Source organism: Coenobita brevimanus, chromosome 85 (assembly GCF_032717465.1).
Source record: "Coenobita brevimanus isolate Jiangsu-jjx chromosome 85, ASM3271746v2, whole genome shotgun sequence".
In the NCBI taxonomy this organism is placed as follows: Eukaryota; Metazoa; Arthropoda; class Malacostraca; order Decapoda; family Coenobitidae; genus Coenobita; species Coenobita brevimanus.
The window spans coordinates 10,945,088-10,970,334 of NC_137038.1; the positions used below are offsets into that span (position 1 = coordinate 10,945,088).

The 25,247-nt window shown below is 40.6% G+C and overlaps 1 protein-coding gene and 1 non-coding gene across 2 annotated transcripts in view; one reads left to right on the forward strand and one right to left on the reverse strand.

Annotated features, from left to right (window-relative positions):
- Positions 1-25,247, reverse strand: part of Liprin-alpha (PTPRF interacting protein alpha) — a 332,503-nt gene that overhangs the window by 205,706 nt on the left and 101,550 nt on the right. Inside the window, exons 7-9 of the mRNA XM_080280589.1 lie at positions 2,226-2,366; positions 1,712-1,858; positions 907-1,039 (exon numbers count right to left, since the gene is read on the reverse strand). Coding sequence (XP_080136715.1) covers positions 907-1,039; positions 1,712-1,858; positions 2,226-2,366 — 421 coding nt within the window. The remainder of the gene's footprint in view (positions 1-906; positions 1,040-1,711; positions 1,859-2,225; positions 2,367-25,247) is intronic.
- LOC145410482 (5S ribosomal RNA) lies at positions 23,649-23,767 on the forward strand. Its single transcript, XR_013899274.1, has one exon. It is a non-coding gene; the product is annotated as a 5S ribosomal RNA (ribosomal RNA).

Below are 25,247 nucleotides of genomic sequence, written 5' to 3' on the forward strand. Positions count from 1 at the left end.
CCCTTCATTACAATGACATAATTTTAATTATATTCTTACAAGTACACTTTAATATCATTCAAATTAAGAGAGATGTTTTGTAATGAAGGTGTCAAAGAAAGCAATATCAAGCCAGTCCGGTTTAAAATGTCCCTCCCAAAATGAACATATTGTCATGTTTTGTCAGCTGTAATTATGCTTTAGACAAAACTGGAAATATTGTTTTGCTGACTGGACTCTTGTGGCTGCACCCTACTTACTGATAAGCTTGTCAATTTAACGATTTTATAGCAACTTCGGTGCTGGAGAGGGATGCCTTCACATGCTAGCACCAATACAACCAGGCAATGGATATGTCCAGTTATACAAATATCTCTCAATCCCCTTCCTATCCTCCTACAGGAAAAAGGAAGATTGCAGAAGAAGGGTATCTTTGGCTTGCAGTCCACTGGGATGGCATTCAGATGAGCCTGGCAATGCAACTACTGCTACTACAACAGTACTTATACTAGGTCTATTTATGTCCACGCACCAACAACATTATTTTTCACGGACACTTACCTACTCTAGGAATTGTAACTTGTTACTTAATGACTTTTTAGAGACCTTTATGCTTTGCAACCTATTAACACCATTTGAAAGCATGCTTAGCAGCTATGTGAACTTGGAGTGGCAACCCTAACTAGAATCTTTTCACTTTAATTTGGCCAAAGACTGCTATTCCTCCATCTTGAATGCTCAACTATAATAATACATAAACACCACAATATGATGCCATCATACAGAAGTGCTATGGAATGGATGCAGGGCTGTAGCAGTCATTTTTGGCAACTGATCTACATGAATAGAAGCTGCAAAAGGATGAAAATCTGTGCCAAGTTAAAGTGAAAAAACTATATTGACTGAACTGTTTGCAAATGAGTGACTGACTAACCTGGTGGAGTGCCTCCATGCGTTGCTTTAGCTCCTGCTCCACATCGGGTAGCTTAGCATACTGGGTCAGCTTCTGTTCGCTCAGCTCTACTTTCTCCTGCAGTGCCCGGATCTTGTCCTCTTGCAGCTGTGGAGGCAGATATCATGACTCCAATTTGATATAATTACTATTCTAATACAGAGGAGAACTGTTATGTCCTAACTATTTAAATGGTCATTGCAGTAAAGACTGAAATATGACAACTTTGCAATTGCTGTTTGTACAGTTTTTGGAATTTTTATGGGAATCTGGCCCTCAAAATTCAAAAGAAGCCTCACAGACTGCAATAATGGGTGTGGGTTATAACCCTTGAATAATCAACAATCAATGACTTTCATACTGTACGATCAATAATTAAGTAAATCCACACTACACTGATCACAAGGAATAATACAAGCTACATAACCTGATGTAACATAACATCACAGCAGCTAGTATAGCTTGGAATTTTAATTCACAGACAATCCTCCATATTCAATTCTACATGAAATCCTCAATGTTTTCATATTAGAATTAACCCATGAAAAGTCATTTAGCCTCATTAAAGTGGCATTTCAATTAAACATGCAGTACACTATTAAGTGTTATTATCTACATACAGACAATATAATTCCATGACCTCAGAAAAGCCTGGCAGAAATCCTGCTTGATCTAAGACCTGTCCACATGAAAAATATAATTCTCCTAATAAATCATAATTAGTTAATGAAACTATTCTCTTCATTGCACACTTTCCATTTACCTTCCTCCCCACCCCACCTTGTACTGAGCCTCTTTATTTTTGAGTTCCTCCTCCAGTTTCTCATTCAGGTCGTGTAGCGAGGTTGACTCCCTTTGGGCATTGAGGTAGCGCTTCTCCAGTGTGGCAATCCTCTCTTCCTGGTCCTCTTTCTGTGCCACATTCTCCTACAAAATACACAGAAGGGGTTAGAAATATGGGGAAATCTGCAACCAACTGTACAGAACCTTTAACCAATTCACTATCAGATTTCTTTCTTAAGATAAACATAGTTTGTACAAAAGTGATTGGAACTGGGTATTATTATTATTTTTTTTCTTATATCCCCTTAACCATGAAAAAGACTGGTCTACCACTTTAAAGTTGCTTCATAAAATATCATACTGATTTACTTGCAAATATTCTATACACTTGTATTACACATAGAAAATCACTACCACCTGAAGTTTTGCTTAAGAAACCACCCAAGCAAAAACAACATCACTTGAGATCTTGCTGAAAAACATCATCCAATCAAAATCAACAATTCATCACCTTAAGGTCTCGCTGAAGTCTTGCATTGATCTCCTGTGCCTTGACCAGCTCCTTCTGAGTGACTTGTAGGTTCTCCTCCAGCTCTTGTAACCGGTTCTGTAGTTCCCGCACTCTCTCTCTCGCTGCATTGAGTTCTGCCGTCTGTAGGAGGGGCCCAGCAGTTACCAGGAGTCAGACAGAAGAACTGAACAAACACCAATTATGAGTGAAAAAATTACAAGTAGAAGAATGAGAACAGGTAAACTGAACATCAATTATGGGTGGAAGAAAAAGAACTGGTAAAGTGAACACCAATTAAGAGTGGAAGAAAAAGAACTGGTTAACTGAACACCAATTATGAGTAAAAGAAAAGAACCTGTAAACTGAACACCAATCAAGTATGGAAGAAAACGTACTGGTAAACTGAACACAATTATGAGCTGAAGAAAATTAACTGGTAAAATAAACACCAATTATGAATGGAAGAAAAGGAATTGGTAAACCAAACAACAATTATGAGCAGAAGATAAAGAACTGGTAGAAGAAATGACAATCATGATTAGAAGAAAAAGAACTGGTAAACTGAACACAAATCATGGGTGGAAGAAAAAGAACTGGTAAACCAAACACCAATTATGAGCTGAAGAAAAAGAACTGGTAAAATGAACATCAATTATAAGCAAAAGAAAAAGAACTTGTAAGTTGCTCGAGTCAAGAGGAAGTACAGGAACTGGTGCTGCAAGAGTCATGTGAAAGAACTGGAACTGGTAAGAGCATGAGTCAGGTGAAAGAGAAACTGGGAAGTTACAAGCTTGGTGGAATGGAAGGAACTGGCAAGCTGCAAGATCCAAGAGGAATAAAAATAATCAGTGAGCTGCAAGAGAAAGAGAAAGAACAGGAATTGGTGTGTTACAAGAGTTAAGTGAAGTAAAAGGAATTGGTGAACTGCAGGAGCCAAGTGGAAGGACAAGAAATGGTGAGATGCAAGATTTAAGTGGAAAAAAAAATGGTGTTAATAAAAAAAAAAAAAGGGGGGAAAAGGAAAAAGAAAAAAGGTTGCCTATACAGTAACAAAAACTTACATGTGGTTCTACAAGGAAAAGCAAGATGTGGATATGAAGTAATGTGTGGACTATGTGAGGTGTAACTGTAAGAAAAGTTATAAATGGATCATATAATACAATACCTACCTTACACACTCCTTTATAGGACCTGGGTATAATATGTACAGGTTGGAAGGTGGAAAAAGAAATATGTGACCAGCTGACTCACTCTATACAAGGAATTCTTCTGTATCTTCATACTGCCACCAGATGCTTTTATTCATCATATGAAAGACTTCTCATAGCAAAGGAGTTAATGTGATAACTTTCCAACCCCTTCATTACATGAAACCTTCCCTAAAACTGAGTAAATTCATCTGGTGTTGACAAAAGTGAAACAAATTTGGCATCATCATACAAATGAAGATAACTCTACTGAAATCCTGAACATACTTAATTTTGAAAATACACTCATCAGTGACATATTTTCTTCCTTGTTAGTCCCACGGAAGTTGTTGCAATACCTGTCGATGTGACAGATATGAGAGGTAAGCTTCATGACTCTGATTCACAAAGAATTGATGATCAATACTTAAGACTTGTTTCTCTACAAAGTTTATGGAAAAGAATGTAGAATATTCTCCTGTCTTCTGTTATCTCTGGAAAAATATATCTTACTTATGAGAAGAAAAATACTTCGTATTATTTTGTGATTCTCAGGTCAGGTTAATAATAGAAAGTGGGCTGGACACATATTGGAAAGTGGGGTATTATCAAAATGGAAAATAATGGAACATCACCCTGTAGAAATGAGACAGGGTAAGACAGAACCCAGAAACTAATGAAGAAAATGGGCAAAGGCAAGAGAACTATCAAACAGTATGTATATACAACAAAATAAACCTCTCTCTTCCTGTACAATAGTATGAGTATATATAAATGCTTTTCAATATTCAGAGTTACCCTTTGATAGACCTGTTAATATCCTACCTGACAGTACTGTAAGAGGTGTAACAAAAGAAGTAGAGTTGGAGTATCTGATAAAATATTTGTGAAACAGAAAAATAATATTGGATACTCTACTGCTTATAAATTACATGGGGATATCACAGATTAATCTACAATGTACATGAAGTATATTCTACACAACAATACAATGAGGTTCGACATTGCCATGGACAGACTGATAAAGAACAAGGAATTTTAACTCCTTCAATATAATGTCTAATTCTCTAATGTATTCTGTCCACAACAGGATGATTATATTTAGCAGTGCTGGGCAACCGCACACCAAATGGGAGGTCCGCACTTCCACACCCACACTTCAGCCTCATCTGCACCTGCACTTCCGCATACCTCTAGGTTTTCACACTTTCACACATCTGCACCTGCACCCTGTATATATATATATATATATATATATATATATATATATATATATATATAAACAGTAATTCCGCGATTATCCGGATGTCCTTTATCTGAATAATCCATTATCAAGACGCTGTGATCTGGCTGTTCGAAACCATATTTCATACGTTCTTCCATGTTATCATGACAAAATGCTTGCATCCAGGTGGAAATTATGGCCAAACGAACGTTTTTCTTTTCTTCATGTTTTTTTTCATGTCACTGCAGGGTATGGCCCTGCAGTGATGACTGTTTGACAGCGCTTGATGGGTCTGCTTGACCATGGTAATTGCTTGGCTGTAGTTTATAGGACTCTTTGACCAGACAGAGAAGAGTAAAGCACCAGGAATAAGTGTTGTACAGTGTACTGTAGTGGCCTTTTACAATGGCTTTCAAAGTTAGGGTATGTGCAAAGGGGGGCCAGGGGAGAAGTCCATTATCCAGACAGATCCACTATTCAGACATGCCTTTGGTGTCTATTAAGTCGGATAATCAAAAGATTATTGTGTGTGTGTGTGTGTGTGTGTGTGTGCGTGTGTGTGTGTATATACGTATATACATATATATATATACATATATATATATACATATATATATATATATATATATATATATATATATATATATCATCAGCAGCAGCAGCAGCCATTTGAGTATCCACTGCAGGACCGGCCTATCTCAACCAAAGTCAGGACGATACAGCCAATGTATCTCTACCAAGTGGCTTAGGCTGTCTAGTAGAGATTGTATGTAGGGTGAGAAGTGCTTGTAAGTGTAATTGTAGTGTTGGAGTGGCTTTGGATGTGTGTGTAGTCTGTGAACCAAGTGTAATCGGCCCACACAAGCCGACTGGGTGCAAGCATACTTTAAAGTAAGCGACACTGGTTCAACCACAGCACCCCTTGTGTCCGCCAATGCAGTACGTGGCCGGGAGATCACTCTCAAAGTTTATTACCCTGGCGGGGCGCGAACCCTGGTCCACCCGTGTACGAAACGCACACTCTACCACTGTACCACAGAGGCTCATATATATATATATATATATATATATATATATATATATATATATATATATACAGTACAATCCCAGTTAACCGGGTGGCTTGGGGAATTTACCTTCCCGGTTACAGATTTTTCCCGTATTTCTGATTTTCAAGTCAAATCTATACAAAGGCTATCACAGCAGTAAATACAGTTCAGGTACTCACCAGTCACATTAGGGGTTACACTAAGAGATTCCGCCTGAAAAACTGCCTTGTAAACACACACCATGGTCATAACGCACGTGTGCAATGTCTAGCAATTTGCAGTACTGCATTTTGCACCAGTCCGTTGTTTACCGAATTACTGTATTCATTATATGTACTGTACTCATAAAAATTGAAAAATAAAATAAAGAAATAAAAGCTTGAACATTTATTAGTGAACTGATGATGTGTTAAGACTGCACTGTAGAATTATCACGACACCTGTGCCCCCACGTGAGTTTGTTTACGTTTCCGACTGTTCTTCTTCTTCCCCACCTGACCTCCATCACTCCACCCCTCACCCGCCACTCAGCTGTTTTGCAGAAAATAAAATAAATGATGTACGTATGAAATGCAGGCATATTATTTATTTATTTTTCTTCCAACAAAGTAAACTTTCATTCCTATTAACATTTATATTCAGCCATTAGTGTTTTACAATATTCGCCTTTTTCAAGTCTGTAGCGTATGTCCAGCTTCTGTTTCAAGGTAAGCACGATACGCTTACGTTTAGTTTGCACTTTAGGCATTTTGGAGTGTATAAATTACCGTCTATCAGAGGAACACAATAGCAAGAGAGCTTGTTTACTGTCTGGTGGCAAAACGCAGACTGGTGATTTTTGGAGGGTGTGGAGGATGACTGAATTCAAGTAGGGGAAAGAGGGGGAGAGGAGGGGTGGTTAAGAGGATTTGCAAGGGATTTACATTAGCCGGAAATGCCTTCATCTCGCTTTGTCTGACTTCATCCAGCCTCGCGTGACACAATCAAACGGCGGTTTGGCGGTCCATTCAAATTGGCGCACAGTTATAACTTACTGACATTTTTACCAGCCCTTGAATTTTCCCGTTGTTCTGAGTATTCTGTTTGTCTGGATACCGGATAGCTGGGATTGTACTGTATATATATGTGTGTGTGTGTGTGTGTATATATATATATATATATATATATATATATATATATATGTATGTGTGTGTGTGTGTGTGTGTGTGTGTTTATATATATATATATATATATATATATATATATATATATATAAAGTTTTCTTGCGATATACACTCCTAGTCATTAACTCGCTGGTCCGGTTGACGTACATATACGCCCAAACATTTTGTCACTGTGACTCCCGTTGACGTTTATAAATGCACTGCAATTGCAAGGTCAATCATTTGCATATTTTTCAAATTTCACCCGTGATTTTTGGTACGTATACATGGGACATCTTCCTCTACCCAAGGCCAGGCGGGGTCAATGCCCTACCCCCCCTCACACGCCATTGTCTCAGCAACTCACCTGTTATCAGTGACTTGGCCAGTCAAGACATGTCGTGCCACAGTATGAAATTCAAGGTGAGAGTGATTCCCCAATTGATGACAATGTGGAGGACAGTGTTTATGTGGCGTTAGAGGAAGAAACGATCAGAAGTGATGAGCAGGTAACGTCGTCATAAAAGGTGCAGTATGTTGATGTGTTTGGTGAGTGAAACAACACTTATATCACCTATATTACTGTGTGAAAACCAATATACTCTTGTCTATCTATCTATCTATAGCCTGACCCCCTAATCCCGCAAAGGGTGGCCGCAGACAAAACGCCTCCAGGTAACTCTGTCACCCACCATTTGACTACCCTCCCTCCAACTCACTCCCTCCTCCCTCATATACCTCTCAACTCCATCCCTTCATCTCATCCTCGGTCTACCCCTCCCTCTCCCTCCCTCCACCTCACCAACAAACACCCTCTTAGTCAGTCTTTCATTCTCCATTCTCTCCACATGTCCAAACCACCTCAGTGTACTTCTCCTAATCTTCTCAACCACATCCACATCCACCCCATAACATTCCTTCACTTCTTCATTCGTCAACCTGTCCCTCCATGTCACTCCACATGCTCCTCTCAAGTAACTCATTTCCACTGCTCTCACTCTTGACTTGTTCCCCTCTTGCAAGCTCCACGCCTTGCTTCCATACCTCAGGGTACGGATCACAATACTATCATGCAGTGACTTCTTAACTTCCATACTCACCTCCCTATTTCTCATCACTGCCTTCAGGAAACCAACAACATTCCTTCCCAGCTGTACCCTTTCATGCACTTCATCCCCCAAAGTTCCATCCTTACTCATCACACTACCCAAGTACTTTAATGCATTCTCATTCTCCATATTCTCACCATCCAACCGCACTGTACATTCTGTGACTTAATTCCTCTCAAACACCATAACTTTACTCTTGTTTACATTAACTTTCAGATTCCTCTTCCTACACACTGTCCCAAATTCATTCACCAAACCTTGCAACTCCCATTCATCTTCACTCAACAATACTTTATCAACAGCAAACAGCAACACCAGAATCTTCCAAATCTCACCCTCATTCATTAGAGCCACCCCCACATCCACTGTCCTACCTTGCACCTCCTTTACAACCCCATCCACGTATATATCAAACAGCCATGGAGACATCACACAACCCTGTTTCAGTCCCACACTGAGATCAAAGAACTCACTCAGCTCACCTTCCACTTGCACTGTAGCCCTAGCTCCGTACATACTCTTCACAGCACTCAACAATTTCCCCTCCACTCCATATATTCTTAATACCTTCCACATACCTTTCCTATCTATTCTGTCATAAGCTTTCTCCAAGTCCATGAAAGCAGCATACACTTTCTTTCTCTTCTCTAGATACTTCTCCGCTAAACATCTTAGAACAAATATCTGATCTACATACCCTTTTCCCTTCCTAAATCCCCTTTGTTTTTCTCCAACTAGCTCCTTTGTCATATGCCTAACCCTATCAATGAGTATTCTATCATATATTTTTCCAGTCACACTAAGAAGGCAAATACCCCTATGATTACCACATACTTCTCTCTCCCTTTTTCCTTTGTATAAAGGAACAATTATACCTGATTTCCAGTCCTCTGGAACCCTTCCCTCTTCCCAGGCCAATCTACACAACTTCCATATCCACTCCACAACAATCTCACCCTCATACCTCAGCATTTCACCACACACTCCATCAATTCCTGGGGCCTTTCCTACCTTCATCTTCTTCACTGCTTCCACTCCTACTGCCCTACTGATCTCTTCCTCCCTCCTCTCATCTCTTCTTCTCCCAGCCATTCCCAACCACTTATACTCACACTGCTCTCACTCTCTACATTCAACAAATCCTCAAAGTGCTCCTTCCATCTCCTCAATTTCTCTTCTCCACCGACAATCTATTATTCCTATCTTCCTCTCCCCTACTGTTTCCCCTTTCACACTGCCTTACTTTCTTTACCTCCTTCCAAAACAGTTTATTACTCTCCCTCCATTTCACACTCAAATTCCTCCCAAATTCTTCATCCACTTTCTTCTTACTCTTGTACCACATATAAATTTGAACCAAATAAATAAATACCTACCTATTCTGAGTGGTTTGGAATAGTTACCCCTCCCACAGAAAACGTCTTCTCTGGAGCTGGGCTCTATAGAACATGGTACCAGGTGAGAGTAGGGTCACCTGTACCAGCATTTTAAGCTCAGGTGAGCAATCTCTCTCTGAATTTTTGATGTTTCTCATGAAAAGCGGAGGTTTTAGCCAAAAAAAAAAATAATAATAATCGAAAATCTGCCAGGATTAGGGGAGGTCACTGATGAAAAATCTGTCGGGATGGGGTGGGTTAATATATTGCCAGCTGGGACGCCTCAAGCCTGCATGATCACTGATTGCATTGATTTGTATTTAGTATTTAATAATATATATCATCCATGATCAATATGTTATGCAAATGCTGCCTGATCAATGTCTCTTTACATAAATTTTCATTTCGTTCTTTTTCATGTGTGTAAACGGGTGCGCGGACCAATCCACACTTCTGCATCTTTTTACCGAGGTGACCACACACTGCACACCATTTCGAACTTCTGCATAGTGTGGATGTGCAGAGATGCAGAACGTGTGCTGACCTTGCCCAGCACTGATATTCAGATTAGGAGGGGCTTCTCAAACCAAGATGGATAAGAATGATTTCCCATTACCTCTATTCTACAAACTATCTACCTTAAGCCTTATGAAACTGTAAGGTAGTGGCAAATATAAACAGAAGAATAAGCATCACCATACTGACAAGGTTAAGTATCCATCAATAACTTCAATACGATGACATCATCATCATTTATCTGTGCTAAAACAAAGGATTATTGTATATTTAGATTAGGCATCATCACACTGAACAGGGTAAGAATCCAACAACTACCTGTACTTCAATACGATGAATATCATTATACAGCAGTTCATCCTCACTTTAACAGGTGATTATATTTTGCTTGAGAAAAAACTCTCATTGTGATAAACCCTCATTGTGATATGGTTGAAAACAAATTTCATTAACCACTTCACTACCACATGTCTTCTCCAAAACTGAATAATACCGTCTGGTGGCAAAACTAGGGATTAAAAATAATAATATAATAATAATGAAATGACTAACTTCTTCAATATGATGAAGTATTCTTATTATTATTCTAAGTATCCAAAAGATGATTTTAGCAATCTTAACCTGACATATAATTTTGAATGGCTTCACCCGTAAAGACCTATTTGCAGGCAATCGGCTGCAACCATATTTTGTGTGTCGGGACCTACTGCAGGCAATCGTAGGCTGGCTACCAAAAATCAGCAAGTGAAAGCCCTGCTGCCTCTTTTGTGACATAAATGGTACCTAGCCAATGGAAACTAAGAGATCGGGTGGTGGGAGGCATGATCTGGCCACCTCCCCAGGTGTGGGAAGGGACCCACCCCCATGCCATCTCTCCATCTCCCTCTGCCCATGGGATCTTGCCCTCTGTGTCCTCTCCCACCCAAACTATCCCCCCCTACCCCCTCTTGACCATAGTGGCTGTGTGTGGCAGGCATATTCCCTACCTTTCCACCCCTCTTGATGCCCCTCCCCCACTCCCTCTACCTCTCTAATCCTTCTTATGATGTCCCATTCTTGCTCATAATGAGGAGTGACTTTTTTTTTATTTCTTTTATTTTTTTTTTAAGGTTGATTCTGCAGTAACCATTAGACATATGAGAGTGAACCATACATTTTCTGGTGTGTAAAATCAAGCTCTTCAAATCTATAAGACCAAAATATACTTTGGTGCAGTTTTTTTTCTCTCTCTCTATATGAGAGAAATAACTTTTATTTTTGACATTCTTTGACGGTCGATATTGTGGTAACCATTAGCCATATGAGAGTGAAATATACAGTTTCCGGTGTGTGAAATCAAGATCTTGAAAACTATAAGAAAAATTTTTGCCCCAGTGAAAGTTGAAAATCGGACCCTTTTTGCGGCTGGGGGGGAAGGCCAGGTTAAAACTTTGCAGTCTTTAGGGGTTAATGAGGGTTGCAACTAACCCCTCTAGTTTAAAAAGCCTCTCCTAAATTGATGAAATAATTTGAAGGTTAAGCAAATACACAAGCAAGAGTATCATCATAATGAAGGGGTTCAGGGTAATATGAGAGAGAGAGAGAGAGAGAGAGAGAGAGAAATAAAAGAGCAGAAAAGCAACAATGAACAAACACTGGCATAAGATAAAAGCAGGAAAACCATGCACACTCAAACACATGCTACAAAAACAAACAAACAAACAAACAAGCAACTTCACTACTACCAGCACAAGAACATAACAAGACACATTAATCATAATGTTATGTGTCTGAAATTACTTCTAACAAGCATTGGGGTAGTCTGCATAATATTAACTCCTTCATCCTAGGGATGCAATACTGTAATTATTTTAACCACATTACCACAAAATAATTTTACTCAATTTTTGGAAGACCTTTAGTTGTGAAGAGGTTGATGGAAGGCTCTATCTAACCTCTCCAACTACAAAAGTCCCTCCAAAACTGTACAAAATTATCTAATGGTAGCAAAAATAAAGCAAAAATTACATTCTTTACCTCAAGGAATTAAACTTGCATGAAAAAAAGTAAAATAGTTGGCATGTGCGACTATGAGCCTGTTCATGGCATTACAGCAATAATATGAAGACAAAGGTAGGCACAGAACAGACAGTAACCATATCTTCAATTAAGCCATATTCTAATCAGCTTAGGAGGCATCCTAGCACCTCTTCTTAACATCCTATTAATGCTCCTGATTTGTTAACCTTGTGACTATGGGGATTTGAAAGGCACGGGTATGTCAGAGATGGGGATATTGCAGTTACCATAAGTTTTGCAGGCACATGTACAATACCGCACCCATAACCACCTGGAGAATGAGCATGAGGGTACAGTATCAGTACTCCATCTGTAATGAAGGGGTTAATACTATACTTTCTAGTATGATATTTATGCAACGTCTGTCAATGTAAAAAGATATAAATACTGTACTATACAGTACTATAAATTAAACTGCAATATGTGAAATGAAAACCTGAGGAAGATGTGCAAAATAGCCTTCTAAGCTGATAGACTTATAGCCCTCAGTGTTGTCAAAAATCATGTAAATTTAACCCCTTCAATCTAATAACATCTTTTATATTTTCACTGTTTCTGTCGGATGATTTTGTTTAGTTTAGGAAGAGTCCCCATATAGTGTATGAGCAAATCAAGGCTATATATAACCCCTCCATTTAAAAAAAGTCTCCTAAGCTGTATTATGTCATCTGGTGGTGCTGAAGAGGAATGTCTTCATAAATTGCACCATTATAACCAGGCAGCTTCACTTCCTGGTTAGTTCATTTCAATCACAAAGGCTCCAACATGCTTGCAGACATTGGCATTGGTCCCCTAATGGTGGCTCTCCATGCTGCTCAATCTCTGGCAGCCTCTTTATTCAGTCCCATATCCTTGACATCACACTCTACGACCTCATCCCAGGTCTTTTTCAGTCTGCCTCTCGCAACTCTACCCTAAATGTTCACACTTCCCACTTTCTGCACTCAACTGTCATCTCCTATACTCTCCACATGCCCAAACCGTCTCAAATTACTCCTCCTTATCACAACACCAATGCACTAAAGTCCCATCCTTCCTCTCAACTCTCCCATCGTAAACCTAGCCCCCCCAGGCCTCACATTCAAGGATGCACTACATATCCACCTAATCATTGTCATTTCTGTACGTTTGAGCCTACAAATATCCTCTTCCTTAACTGGCCAGGTCTCACTACCATACAGCATTACATTCCTGGCACAAGCCACATACATGATCCCTTAGCATGGAGGGAAAGCCCTCCCAGTGTAAGGAGAGGCAACAGTGCCCTGAACATCCAACCATTCCTCGCTCTAGCCACAGAGCTAACTCCAGCCCCACCTCCAGCACATAACACGTCTCCCAAGTAACAAAACTTCCACACACTCAAGAGACTCACCAGCAAGCTCAATCCTTTCACATCTGACAGTCACCACATGCTCTCCCTGACACACTGCACATGCAAAATCAGCATTATCTCACAGTCTACCTCTAATGCCACTACATCTCTTATCCACCCACTTATCACAAATACTGCACAAGGCGGAATTACTTCCCGTGCCCTTTTGGTAAACCGCACATGGCCAATCTCCCTCTTCTTTGACAGTATCGCCACCAGCCCTCGATACCATTGCTTTTGTTTTATCTGCATTTACTCTCCAGCATGTGGTAGGAGGGGGAATTTACCACTCACTCACTCGATGTAGAGCTGCCCTCGGGTGACTGCCCTTTCCTCCCGTCCTTTCTTCCTTCCTCTTCTGTCTTTACTTCCTTCATTCTTTCCTCTTCCTTCTGTCTACGGGTGACTTTACAAAATCTCTTCTGTCTTTCTTTCCTTTATTCTTTCCACTTCTTCTGCCTAAGGTGACTCTACACTGAGTGATGAGTCAAATGGTTTCCTGTACACCAGGGAACCATTTACTATGATGGGTGGTAACAATACAACCAACTTACAGTGCTTGGTGGTTCAGTGAGCAATTAAGGCACTCCAATTGGATTGAGCCTGCACAGGTTTCTATCCAAGGAGTGGTTGGGGTTTATTGCTCACGTAATGATACTCAGGGATGAGTGAAGCTGGCCACTCATCTCCAATGTCAGGACCTACTTGCCTAGCCCCGGGTTCAAACACTTCTCATGGGGCAACACAGGATTAGATGATGATGATGATGATGATGATACTCTTAAGCCCTTGTACCCCATATCATCTCTCCACTTCATAAATCATTCCTCCGCCTCCCTTTCATTCTCAGCAATCAACACCATATCATTAGCATACAACATCTTCCATGGGAGTCTATTTCCGAAGTCACGTGAGCGCTTCAAGCACCATGATAATGTCAGGACCAACTTGCCTAGCCCCAGGTTCCTATGCTCCTCATGGGGTAACACAGGATTATATGATGATGATGATGATAATGATACTCTCAAGCCCTTGTGCCCCATACCATCTCTCCAGTTCATAAATAATTCCTCTGCCTCCCTTTCATTCTCTGTAATGAACACCATACCATCAGCATATAACATCTTCCATGGGAGTTTATTTCTGAAGTCATGTGAGAGCTTCAAGCACCATGATAAACAATAAGGGGCTCCAGACTGACCCCTGATGCATGTCAACATTCAGGGAAAACTCATCACTCAAATCTCCATTCACTCTCATCTGGGTGCCAGCACCCACAAACATAGCCATAACCACTCTAACCAGCCACTCCTCTATCCCAAGTTTCTCATGGCCCACTTCACTCAAATCTCCATTCACTCTCATCTGGGTGCAAGCACCCACATACATAGCCATAACCACTCTAACCAGCCACACCTCTATCCCAAGCTTTCCCATTGCCCACTTCACCACCTCCCTAAGGACTCTGTCAAAAGCCTTCTCCAAATCAACAAAAACAAAGTACAGATCCCTCTTCTTTCCTATATAATTTTCCCAAAGCTGTTGAACAATGAATAAGACATCAGTGGTCCCTTTGCCTGGGTAAAAACCAAACTGCATCTCATCAATATTCTTTTTCCCTAGTCAAAACTTCTAGAACTCTCTCCATTACCTAGTCCAAAAGTTTTATGTCTCTAAAAGTTCCTCCTCCTAGGGCATCACCCTTCCTTTTGCACACATTTACGATCAAACTCTTCAGCCAGTCGTCTTGGACAACACTATCTATCTATCTATCTATTGCCAGATACCATAATCCTGTAAGGGGTAGCCATCTGACTTTGAGTTATTTGTTTTACGGGGAGGGGCACTAACCCTCCACCAACCCACTTGCTCACACAGGGAGCACGTATGGTTTGGTTATATGGTTACCACCCAGCGTTGTAAATGGTTTCTTGGCTTACAGGAAACCATTTGGCTTGTTACTCAGTGTAAAGCCACCTGTAAAGAAAAGCAATAAGAAGTGACAGGAAAGATGGGAGAAATAGGAAGAAAGCAGGGCAGGCACAGAAAAAGAATGATACAGGCTAAGGAAGAAGTAGGCAGCACTACATCAAGTGAGTGGATGATGGTCGTATTTATCAAATCAGTAACTAGCCCCACTCCTATATCTCCTGAGGCCTTCAGCATTGAAGCAGTCAACCCAGACATACCTGGCGCCTTCCCAGCTGCATCCTGCTAATTGCTCTGCTCACAGTAGCAGCTTCAATCAAAGGCCAAAGCCCAAACATCAGATCTGCTGACTCTAAACCTTCCCTGTTCTAGTCAAACTACCCATTCAGCAATCAGTTATAATGCTCTCTCCAGGTGTCTTTAATATATACTATACGAACATCCCTCAGCCACCTCCATATCCCCTGAAAGGAGGCTGGTGGACTGCTAGAGTAGAGAAGGGCAACTTCAGCCTGCAATCTACTGAATTTGGATCCAGATGAAACTTTGGCCATAACAACAATGAAAATATCATCCAGTAACAGCAAAAATAAACCACAAAATGCATCATCTGACTGAGGGGGTTCAGTGTATTTGGTAATCCTGGTGAAAAATAAGTACAGTAATCACCATGTACGAAAAACGGCCCATTGACACAAAAGTGAAGAGTTATGAGTAACAGCAGCACCTGGCATTATGATTCCTTATAAGTACAGCTGATCCTAGGTTAAATGCTTCACTTAATCATTTCATTACTTAAGTTACTAATGAACTAACACCTTTTCATCACTTAACGTTTCTTGTGATTCATTTAAAATCTACTCTGAATTCATAAATTAGTTCTTTTTGTGCTTTTTAATCCTCAGTCATCAACAGAAAGCATGTCTCCCTTACCTGGGTTCATTACCATAGTATTTATAAATTACTAATCATGGGTTTTTGAGGTTTTGTGTGCTACTAACTTTTTTAGAACTGGCATTTCTGATAAACCAAAAATCAACCACTATACTGAAATAATTATTTTTATTATTATTATTCATCATTACAGGGTTATGGCATCTGGCAAGAGAGAGAGATTATACTTTACATGAGGACTGACTGCAGGTATAGCTTAAACTCTGATTTTGTAGAAGTGACTGTACTGAAACCCTGATAATCTAAGACTCACCCTAGCAGATGTGTATACAGTACACTCACTATTTTTGCGCCTAATTGGTACCACAACTGCAGCGCGAAAGTCAAACTCACGAAATTTGTGCGTATACTTTACACGTAATAAGTGGTAATTGGTTCTGGGGTCAGCCACCTCATTCCCCCTTAGCTCATTAATGACACAATACCCCCTACTATAAATTACAAACAGATAGTCAGCCATATAATATATTACTGGACAAAGAATTTACTAACACTGACATTTAGGCTGAACTGCTTGATGGGGCTTGAAGATGAGTTCCGAGGCTGGGAGCGGTGGTTAGTTACCACCTGCCCCCTCACTGCTCCCCGCCACCACTGCTGAGTTCCCCACACCACCACTTCCCAATGTTATCAGAGTTTGATGACCTGCATGAACTCTGGCGTTGAAAAGGTCCTTGTAATTGGTCAGAAGTCTATCTACCACGGGAGGAAGGTGTCCCTGATCTCTTGCCTCCCATCACATTCCTCAATTTGCTTTTTCAAACGAGCAGTGGTTGCCAGCAAGTCTGTGATTTGGTGATATGTTGGCTCACTTGGTGGGACAGGTAAGGGTTCTTATTGAGCTTCATTGTCATTGACTTGTTCATCTGTTTCCAACATCTCTTCAATGGTCAGTTCAAAACAAGTGACTGCAGAGATGCGGGGGCACGCAAAAATTGTAAGAAAATCGCGAGACTCCTAGGAAAAAAACATTCCCTTGCCATCGAGAAAAGAAATTTTGCAAGAGTATATTTCGCGAAAATAGTAAGTGTACTGTACTCTGACACTGGTAAGTTTAATATGGACTAAAAATCCAGGTACTGCACATTTTTTATTGAACATCTTATGGCTGGAGAGGCCTTGGTGTTGTCTATTAAAAAATATATATACAGTACCATATATATATATATATATATATATATATATATATATATACTGTATATATATATATACACACACACACACACAATAATACCTCCATAAATCAGAACCCTTTTAGTTGGGATTATGCTTAAGTCAGAATTGCATATGATATTTGTTGATGAAAATAATTAAAAAAAAAAAAAAATCATCATAAAAATCTGGAAAAAACTCCCAAGTCATAAAATGTCATCTAATGGAAACTCAATCTCGGCATGATGCGCTAGGTTCATCATGTTTTAACCTGTGAGGGCCCATCACCAGTCTAGTGTCTGCCACCAACCGCATCGGTGCTCTCTTGAGCCTGCTCCTAAGGTGACATGTTCCACACTTTCATTCATTACCTGCATGACTTCCAAGGCTCCTAAATGTTGCACAGAAGTGATCATGTGCCCCCTTAACACCTTTATATCCTACCAACAGGCCCTCCTTATGCTTGGATTACACCCTCTGCAAACATGGTAAATGATTTTGTGGGTAATTAAGACACTCCAATCGGACTGAACCGGTGCAGGTTTATATCTAAAGGGTGGTTAGGGTTTGTTGATCACATAATGCCATGCAGCGATGAGTAAGTCTGGTCACACTCATCTTAAATGTCAGGAGCAACTTGCCTAGCCTCGGAGCTCCTATGCTCCTCATGGGGCAACACTGGATTGGATGATGAATGAACGAATTACAGTAGTCTGGAGGCCTCACACTTTCCATAAGTCGAAATTTCAGTTTAGTCAGAATGGTCTCAGCCCCTATTATTCTGACTTAAAGAGGTTTTACTGTATATTTATATATACATTCACTACTCGTTTTACGTTGATTCGGTATATGATAATTCGCTACAATGATAACAGAAACGTTCCACCCCAAAATCCGATTTCCGACGAATTTCCCGCTATAACAATATTGCCCTCGGAAAATTTCGTATGAAGCGCCAGGCACACGCAAGGCGACAGTCGCTTGTCTCAGGCAAGATGGTGGCCCCAGCATGCAGAGCATTGTTTTGGTTCAGTTGCGGTCCTGCCATCCCTTCAAAGCCCTGTCTTCTTCATTCGTTCATATATGCCCCCCCCCCCTTGCTATCGTCACCTCTCAGCCAAGCATTGTGCTGCAGTAAGCCTATACATTGTGTAGCACTAGGCCAATGTTACGCAAGTGTGATTGTTGTGTTGTTGCAACGATTTACTGTACGTGCGTAACGCCGCCTGTATTGGTGTGATAGTGTTTGTTTTGGTCTTGGAGACGACTTGGACCGACACAGGAAGTGATTAAGGTGGGTTGTCATTTTTATTTATCTTGGGTAGGTGACTTTGTGAAGCTGAGTTGACGTAACCCCCCTTTTATAATGTGTTTCAATCTCCCGATTTACGATAAAATCGGTATACAATAAGGTATGACCTGACGTAACCCCATTGTAAAACGAATAGTGACTGTATACAGTAAAAGTCCAATTCTTCGGCATCCAATTCCCCGGCAAATCTGACAGTTCGGCAGTTTTGAGAAATAGTCCCATTTACGAAAATCTCTGATCGTTCGGCAGATTTTCCGATTTTTTTCATCCCCTCTACTGCTGGGGACTTCTTCCAGCAGTAGCAGACTCCAATCAACCCCTTCTATTGTACATATGTAAATAAGGAACCTACTATAACCTTAGGTAAGTGCATGTGAACTTGTAGGCCTACTGTATCATTACATTTATATACAGTATGTTCACTGATTTCTTTATTTTTCATATTCATGTATAGTACTGTATTCATTACAGTATTGTACAGTATCAAACAGTATACAGTACTCTCTCCAAACACATTTGTAATGATATGAGTAGTGATGATAATGTTCACCGAAACATATAAGGTACTGAGTGGGTAGGGTTTTTGATAATTCGGCAATTTTGATATTTCGGCTTGCCTGGTCCCATAGATGCCGAAAAATAGGACTTCTACTGTATATATATATGTACAGTACTGGGCAGGTGCGCAAACACTTGTGCAAAGCACAATTGCGCACCCTTGCGCTCCGGTGATATTGTTTGCGCATTGAGCACTGCCCGAGACCATGCGCAATATTGTGCTTATGCACATGAAAAGGCGGGTGCGCAAGCGCAAACTTAGTTGCTCTTGCACAACTAAATTTGCGTTTGTGCACCTGCCTTGCGCACCTGCCCTGTGGATTGCGCACTGCGCAATCAAAGGGACACGTGGTCTTACAGGGGACACGGGGTCTTGGGAGCTTCCTGCATGGCTGGACAATGGATGGGGGAGGCTGGGGCGGGTTGCGAGGGTGAGTTGGTGGGGGGAGGCGGGAGGGAAGGGGGTAGTAGCATTTCTTAATATGCTTCAACAGAGATAATGTATTTTTAATATTTTTTAAATTATTATTATCAGTTAATAATAAATATACATTATTTATTAAGATTAGCATATGCAATTCCTTACAAAAACCATTAAAACATATTATTTAAATCAAATATCCACAGCCCAATAATTTATTAGGCTGTGGATATTTGATTTAAATACTCTGTTTTCATGATTTTTTATTTTTTGTAACGAATTACATATGTTATTGTATATCTATATTGAATTATTAAATAAATTGTCTTCACAAGACAAGAGAGAGAGAGATAAAGAGCATTATTCTGAGAGAGAGAGAGAGAGAGAGAATAAATACAGGAATGGCAAAGGAGCATCCCTTTGAGTGAGGAGATAAGGCATAAACTTTGTCCCTCTTCTCTCTCATTCTCCATTCCTTCCCTCCTCTCTCTCTTATTCTCCATTCCCTTCCTCCTCTGTCGGAGAGAGAGAGAGAGAGAGAGAGAGAGAGTTGATGATACAGTAATCACATGATCTTTGCCAATGCCTTGGTAAATACAGGCTGTTTTTCCCAGACAATGACCTACTGTACCTCAGTCACCGCAGGTGGTGGGCAGGTTGCTAATTTAGTAATGTATTTAATTCTACCAATATATATTTTACAGTAATTCCCACAAATATATGCAAATGATTTGCGCTAGCGCTTTGCGACATTGCACAAGCTAAATATTAGATAGAGCACTTGCGCAAATTACAGATAATAGAAAATAATGATAATAAATAAAAGTAAGTAAGTAGGTATGCTGTTTTATTTAAATATCTCAATATTTTTTAGCAATTCCCAAAAATATAAACAAATGGTTTGCGCTTGCGCTTTGTGAAATTGCGCAAGCTAAATATTCGTCAGATTGCACATTTGCGATGGCAAAAGGTAGCGAACTGTGGATTGCGCTTTGCGCTTGCGCAAGGTCCTTCTTTGCTTGCGCTGCCCACCAGTATATATATATATATATATATATATATATATATATATATATATATACAGTGAACTGTGGATTGCGCTTTGCGCTTGCGCAAGGTCCTTCTTCAATTGCGCTGCCCACCAGTATATATATATATATATATATATATATATATACAGTGAACTGTGGATTGCGCTTTGCGCTTGCGCAAGGTCCTTCTTCAATTGTGCTGCCCACCAGTATATATATATATATATATATATATATATATATACACTCAACCCTCGGCTATCACTCCCAATTGGTCCTGCTATGGCTGCGCTATAGCCGAAACCGTGATAGCCGAATTGAAGAACTTATGGAAATAATTCTAATTGGTGCCATGCCCTCAATCTTTACCCCTAAGATACCCATTTTGTACCACTTATTAACATACAATAGTCCAAAAATGAGCATGTTTTATGATGTGATCATGATTCTTATGAATACCCCCCACAGTTGATTCACTGATGTTATATTTCTTCCCCACACTTCGCTTGGTCTCTCCATTGTCTATAAGTTTCACATTTCCAGTTTATCTGCATAACTTAGGTTCTTCCTCTTCTTTATTTCCCTGCCAGGTGCCGCAGCATTATGTTGGGTGATGGTAGTGGGACAGGGAGGGGGTACGTTGGCCATGGTCGCATCATAAAAAAGGTTATTGTTCTCGCTGTCACTGTTCACAGTCTGAGGGTGTGCACTTGAATGGTTTGGCGGGCAGGAGACTCGGTCGGGCGGCCAATCGGCACTTGGCTGGCACTGACGTCACACGACCAATCACGGAGTGAAGCTTTTGTTGGCTGGGCGGAGCACCGGAGCCCGGCCTTCTTGAAAATTTCGAGCATTTCCGGTGTGCGATAGCGGGCATTTAGTGCGTGATAAAGGTATTTGGTAGTTTTTTATATAGGCGTGATAGCGAGATACATTATAGCGGAACCCGTGATAGCCGAGGGTTGAGTGTACATATATATATATATATATATATATATATATATATATACAGTATATATATACAGTACAGTATATGTATATATATATATATATATATATATATATATATATATATATATATATATATACAGTATATATATATATATATATATATATATACAGTATATATATATATATATATATATATATATATATATACAGTATATATATATATATATATATATATATATATATATATATATATATACATACAGTAATCCCTTTAAGACCCATACGCCCAAGACCCAGACACCCCAAGTCCAGGACATTTTGGGCTTGCGTCCATTAGTCCAAGTCTTGGATTATTTCCTAAGATATCTGGACATCTGGGACACCAAAAATGGCCAAAAAATGTCAAAATGCAGAAAAAAAAAAAAGTTGATATGTGTTCATCCCTACTCTAAATTTGCCACACGGTGATGAACAGCTATGTTTTGGTGGATAGTTCCAGCGACATCCGCTAAAGCGCCCCTGCATCCTCCCCATTTCCCGCCTACCTACCGTTGTGACTGTACGCTCGTCACCATGGCTGCCTATGTGCTTGCTTTTGTAGTGATGCCCTTCCTGCTGCAGGCCCTCCTGCCACTAGACCACATGGGAATTTATAGTGTTATGCAGTGTTAAGAAATTAGAAATCAGAGTGCAAAGGATTAAGTGCAGAGTGCAACCACTGGCGCGTTGCAGCTGGCGTGGCACAAGTAAGTACAGAATGTAGTGTTAAAAAATTATAATTCACAGTGCAAAGGATGAAGTGCAGCGCAACACTGGACGACTGTACGTGCTTCAAGTGCACCTTCACCACTGTCAGAGCCATAGAGGAGGCGGGTTAATCTTCACGATGGCCACGGAAGCGTCGTAAGTACCCTGTACACTGCTAAATATTTTCCTTACTCAGTTCTAATTTCTCATTCTCTGGTTCCTTTTCATTTATTTCATGGTTTCTGTCCCTTATTTGTGTGAATTGGGTTTAAAATAGGTCTATGCATGTCCGGTAGTGAGTTATTTGCGTGGCTTTCGAAGTTAGGTTGGGTTGGGGTCTATAAGGACCTGTCCAGTGGCATTTTTCCCAAGTCGCAGACAAGACCAAGTCCCGGATGTTGCTTGGGCTCTATTACGTTGGATCTTGGTGGGATTACTGTGTGTGTGTGTGTGTGTGTGTGTGTGTGTGTGTGTGTGTATACAGTATATATATATATATATATATATATATATATATATATATATATATATATATCCAGTATATACATGTAATCCTCGTAAATCGCGGCAATTTGGGTCTGCACCACTGCCGTGATTTACGAATTCTGTGATTTATGAATAATAACTCTTATGTGAAAAATTAATTTGGGTCTGGACTTTGGCCAACCTGCCCCCACAGCACCCTACCTACACCTATCTAGGCACCATCAAAAACAAACATACAAATTTAGGAATATTCAGTGCATGTATTAAATAGAAATATGCCATGTTAAGGGATCTCACCTTAATCCTTCGACAAAATTGCTCAGGTGAATGGAGTGGGGTGGTGTTGGGAAGAACTTAGAACCTCTCAGCACTTGTTCTTCCCAAACTCTTTCGCAAGCTTTGAAAACTTCTCTCCCCTCTCAACACAACGAATGAGCTCCAAACGTTGATTGTACAACAACTGCGGCAGCTTCTTGACACCATAATGCTTAGAGCGCTTCATCAGGGGGTCAGGAGGGGCCATAGTAGGTAGGAGGCAGGGGGAAGTTGCACAAAAAAGCCACGTAACTCTCGTACTCCACGGCTATGGTCTGTAGTGTGCGGACTGGCGGGACAAGAACAACAACATGGCAGCATTACTATACACATATGCCACCAGGGACGCGCAGTGATTGGTTGTTGGGTCGTGATTTTCAGTTTGAATGTCGCGGTTTACGATTCTCTACTCGGAAAAGGCCCACTTGGGTGCCTAGGTCCGCGATTTTCGTGACTTAACAGTGATTTAAGGTTGCCTGCAGTCTGACGGCCACCTAGCCGCGATTTACATATCCGTGAATTATGAACATGCAAACGGCCATACCACGTTGAGTACACCGCTTCCCATCCGATCAGCGAAGTTAAGCAACGTTGGGTCTGGTTAGTACTTGGATGGGTGACCGCCTGGGAACACCAGATGCTGTTGGCATCCCTACGTGTCAAGTGGGGTTGGTGGAGGATTAGTGCCCCTCCCTGTAAAACAATTAACTCTAAGCCCTTGGCCACCCCGTTTGGGATACATGGCGTCTGGCAATGAATGAATGAAAATTTACAAGGATTGTGTATATATATGTGTATATATATGTAGAAGTGTGCATGGAAAAGTTTGGAAGGAATGAGAGAGTGTTTTTGATTGGTGATATGAATGGTAAAGTTGGGAATGTGAAGGTGGATGGAATAGTTGGTGAGTGGGGTGTGCCTGCTGAGGTAGATGAGAATGGGAGTGCGTTAGTGGACATTTGTGCTGGGAGGGGGTTGGTGATAGCCAATACCCTATTCAGGCATAAAATGATCCACAGGTATACATGGCGAGTGATGAGAAGGGTGTGTGGTGAACTGAGTGAAAGGAAGGCAATGATTGATTATGTGTGTGTGGATGAAAGGATGCGAAGATGTATATTGGATGCAAGAGTTTATAGAGGTTGGGGGAGTGGACTTTCTGACCACCATTTGGTGGTGGCCAGAATTAAAGTTCAAGTAAGATGGAGGAATAGAAGAAGGGAAAGACAAGAGGAAGGAGTAGTTGCAAGGAGAGTGGAAAGGTTACAAGAGGATGAGAAAAAGGCAGAGTATAAGAGAGAAGTGGAGGAACGATTGGGCAAATATGAATTGGAGCAGATGGGGGATGTGGAAGGTGTGTGTAGAATATTTACAGAAGAAATATGTGCAGCATGTGATGTGGTGTGTGGAAGGAAGAGAAGACGGAGGGGGGTGCAAGGAACAGCGTGGTGGACTGAAGAGGTGAAACAGGCTGTGGCACAAAAGAAGAAAGCATACAATGAATGGATAAGAAATAGGGGCGTGGAAGAAGTTGAGAGGCGGAAGAGAGAGTTATATGTAGAAAGAAAGAGGTGAAAAGATTAGTAAGAGAGAGTAAGAAGAAAGTGGATGAGGAATTTGGAAGGAATTTGAGTGTAAAGTGGAGGGACTGTAAGAAAATGTTCTGGAAAGAGGTGAAAAGAGTAAGACAGGGTGGAAGTGAAGTTAGCAGGGGAGTGAAAGATAAAAATGGTAGATTACTAGTGGAGAAGGGAGAAAAAGTGAGCAGATGGAGAGAACACTTTAAAGAATTGTTGAACGTAGAGGATGGAAGTAATGCGAGTATAAGTGGCTGGGGAATGGCTGGGAGAAGGAGGGAGGCGAGAAGACAGGAAGAAATCAGTAAGATAGAAGTTGTGGAAGCAATGAAGAAAGTTAAATCAGGGAAAGCCCCAGGAAGTGATGGAGTGTGTGGTGAAATGCTGAAGCATGGGGGAGAGATAGTAGTAGAATGGATGTGGAAGATGTGCAGATTGGCCTGGGAGGAAGGTAGAGTCCCGGAGGATTGGAAGTCAGGTATAATTATTCCCTTGTACAAAGGAAAAGGGGAAAAAGAAGTGTGTGGTAATCATAGGGGCATTTGTCTTCTT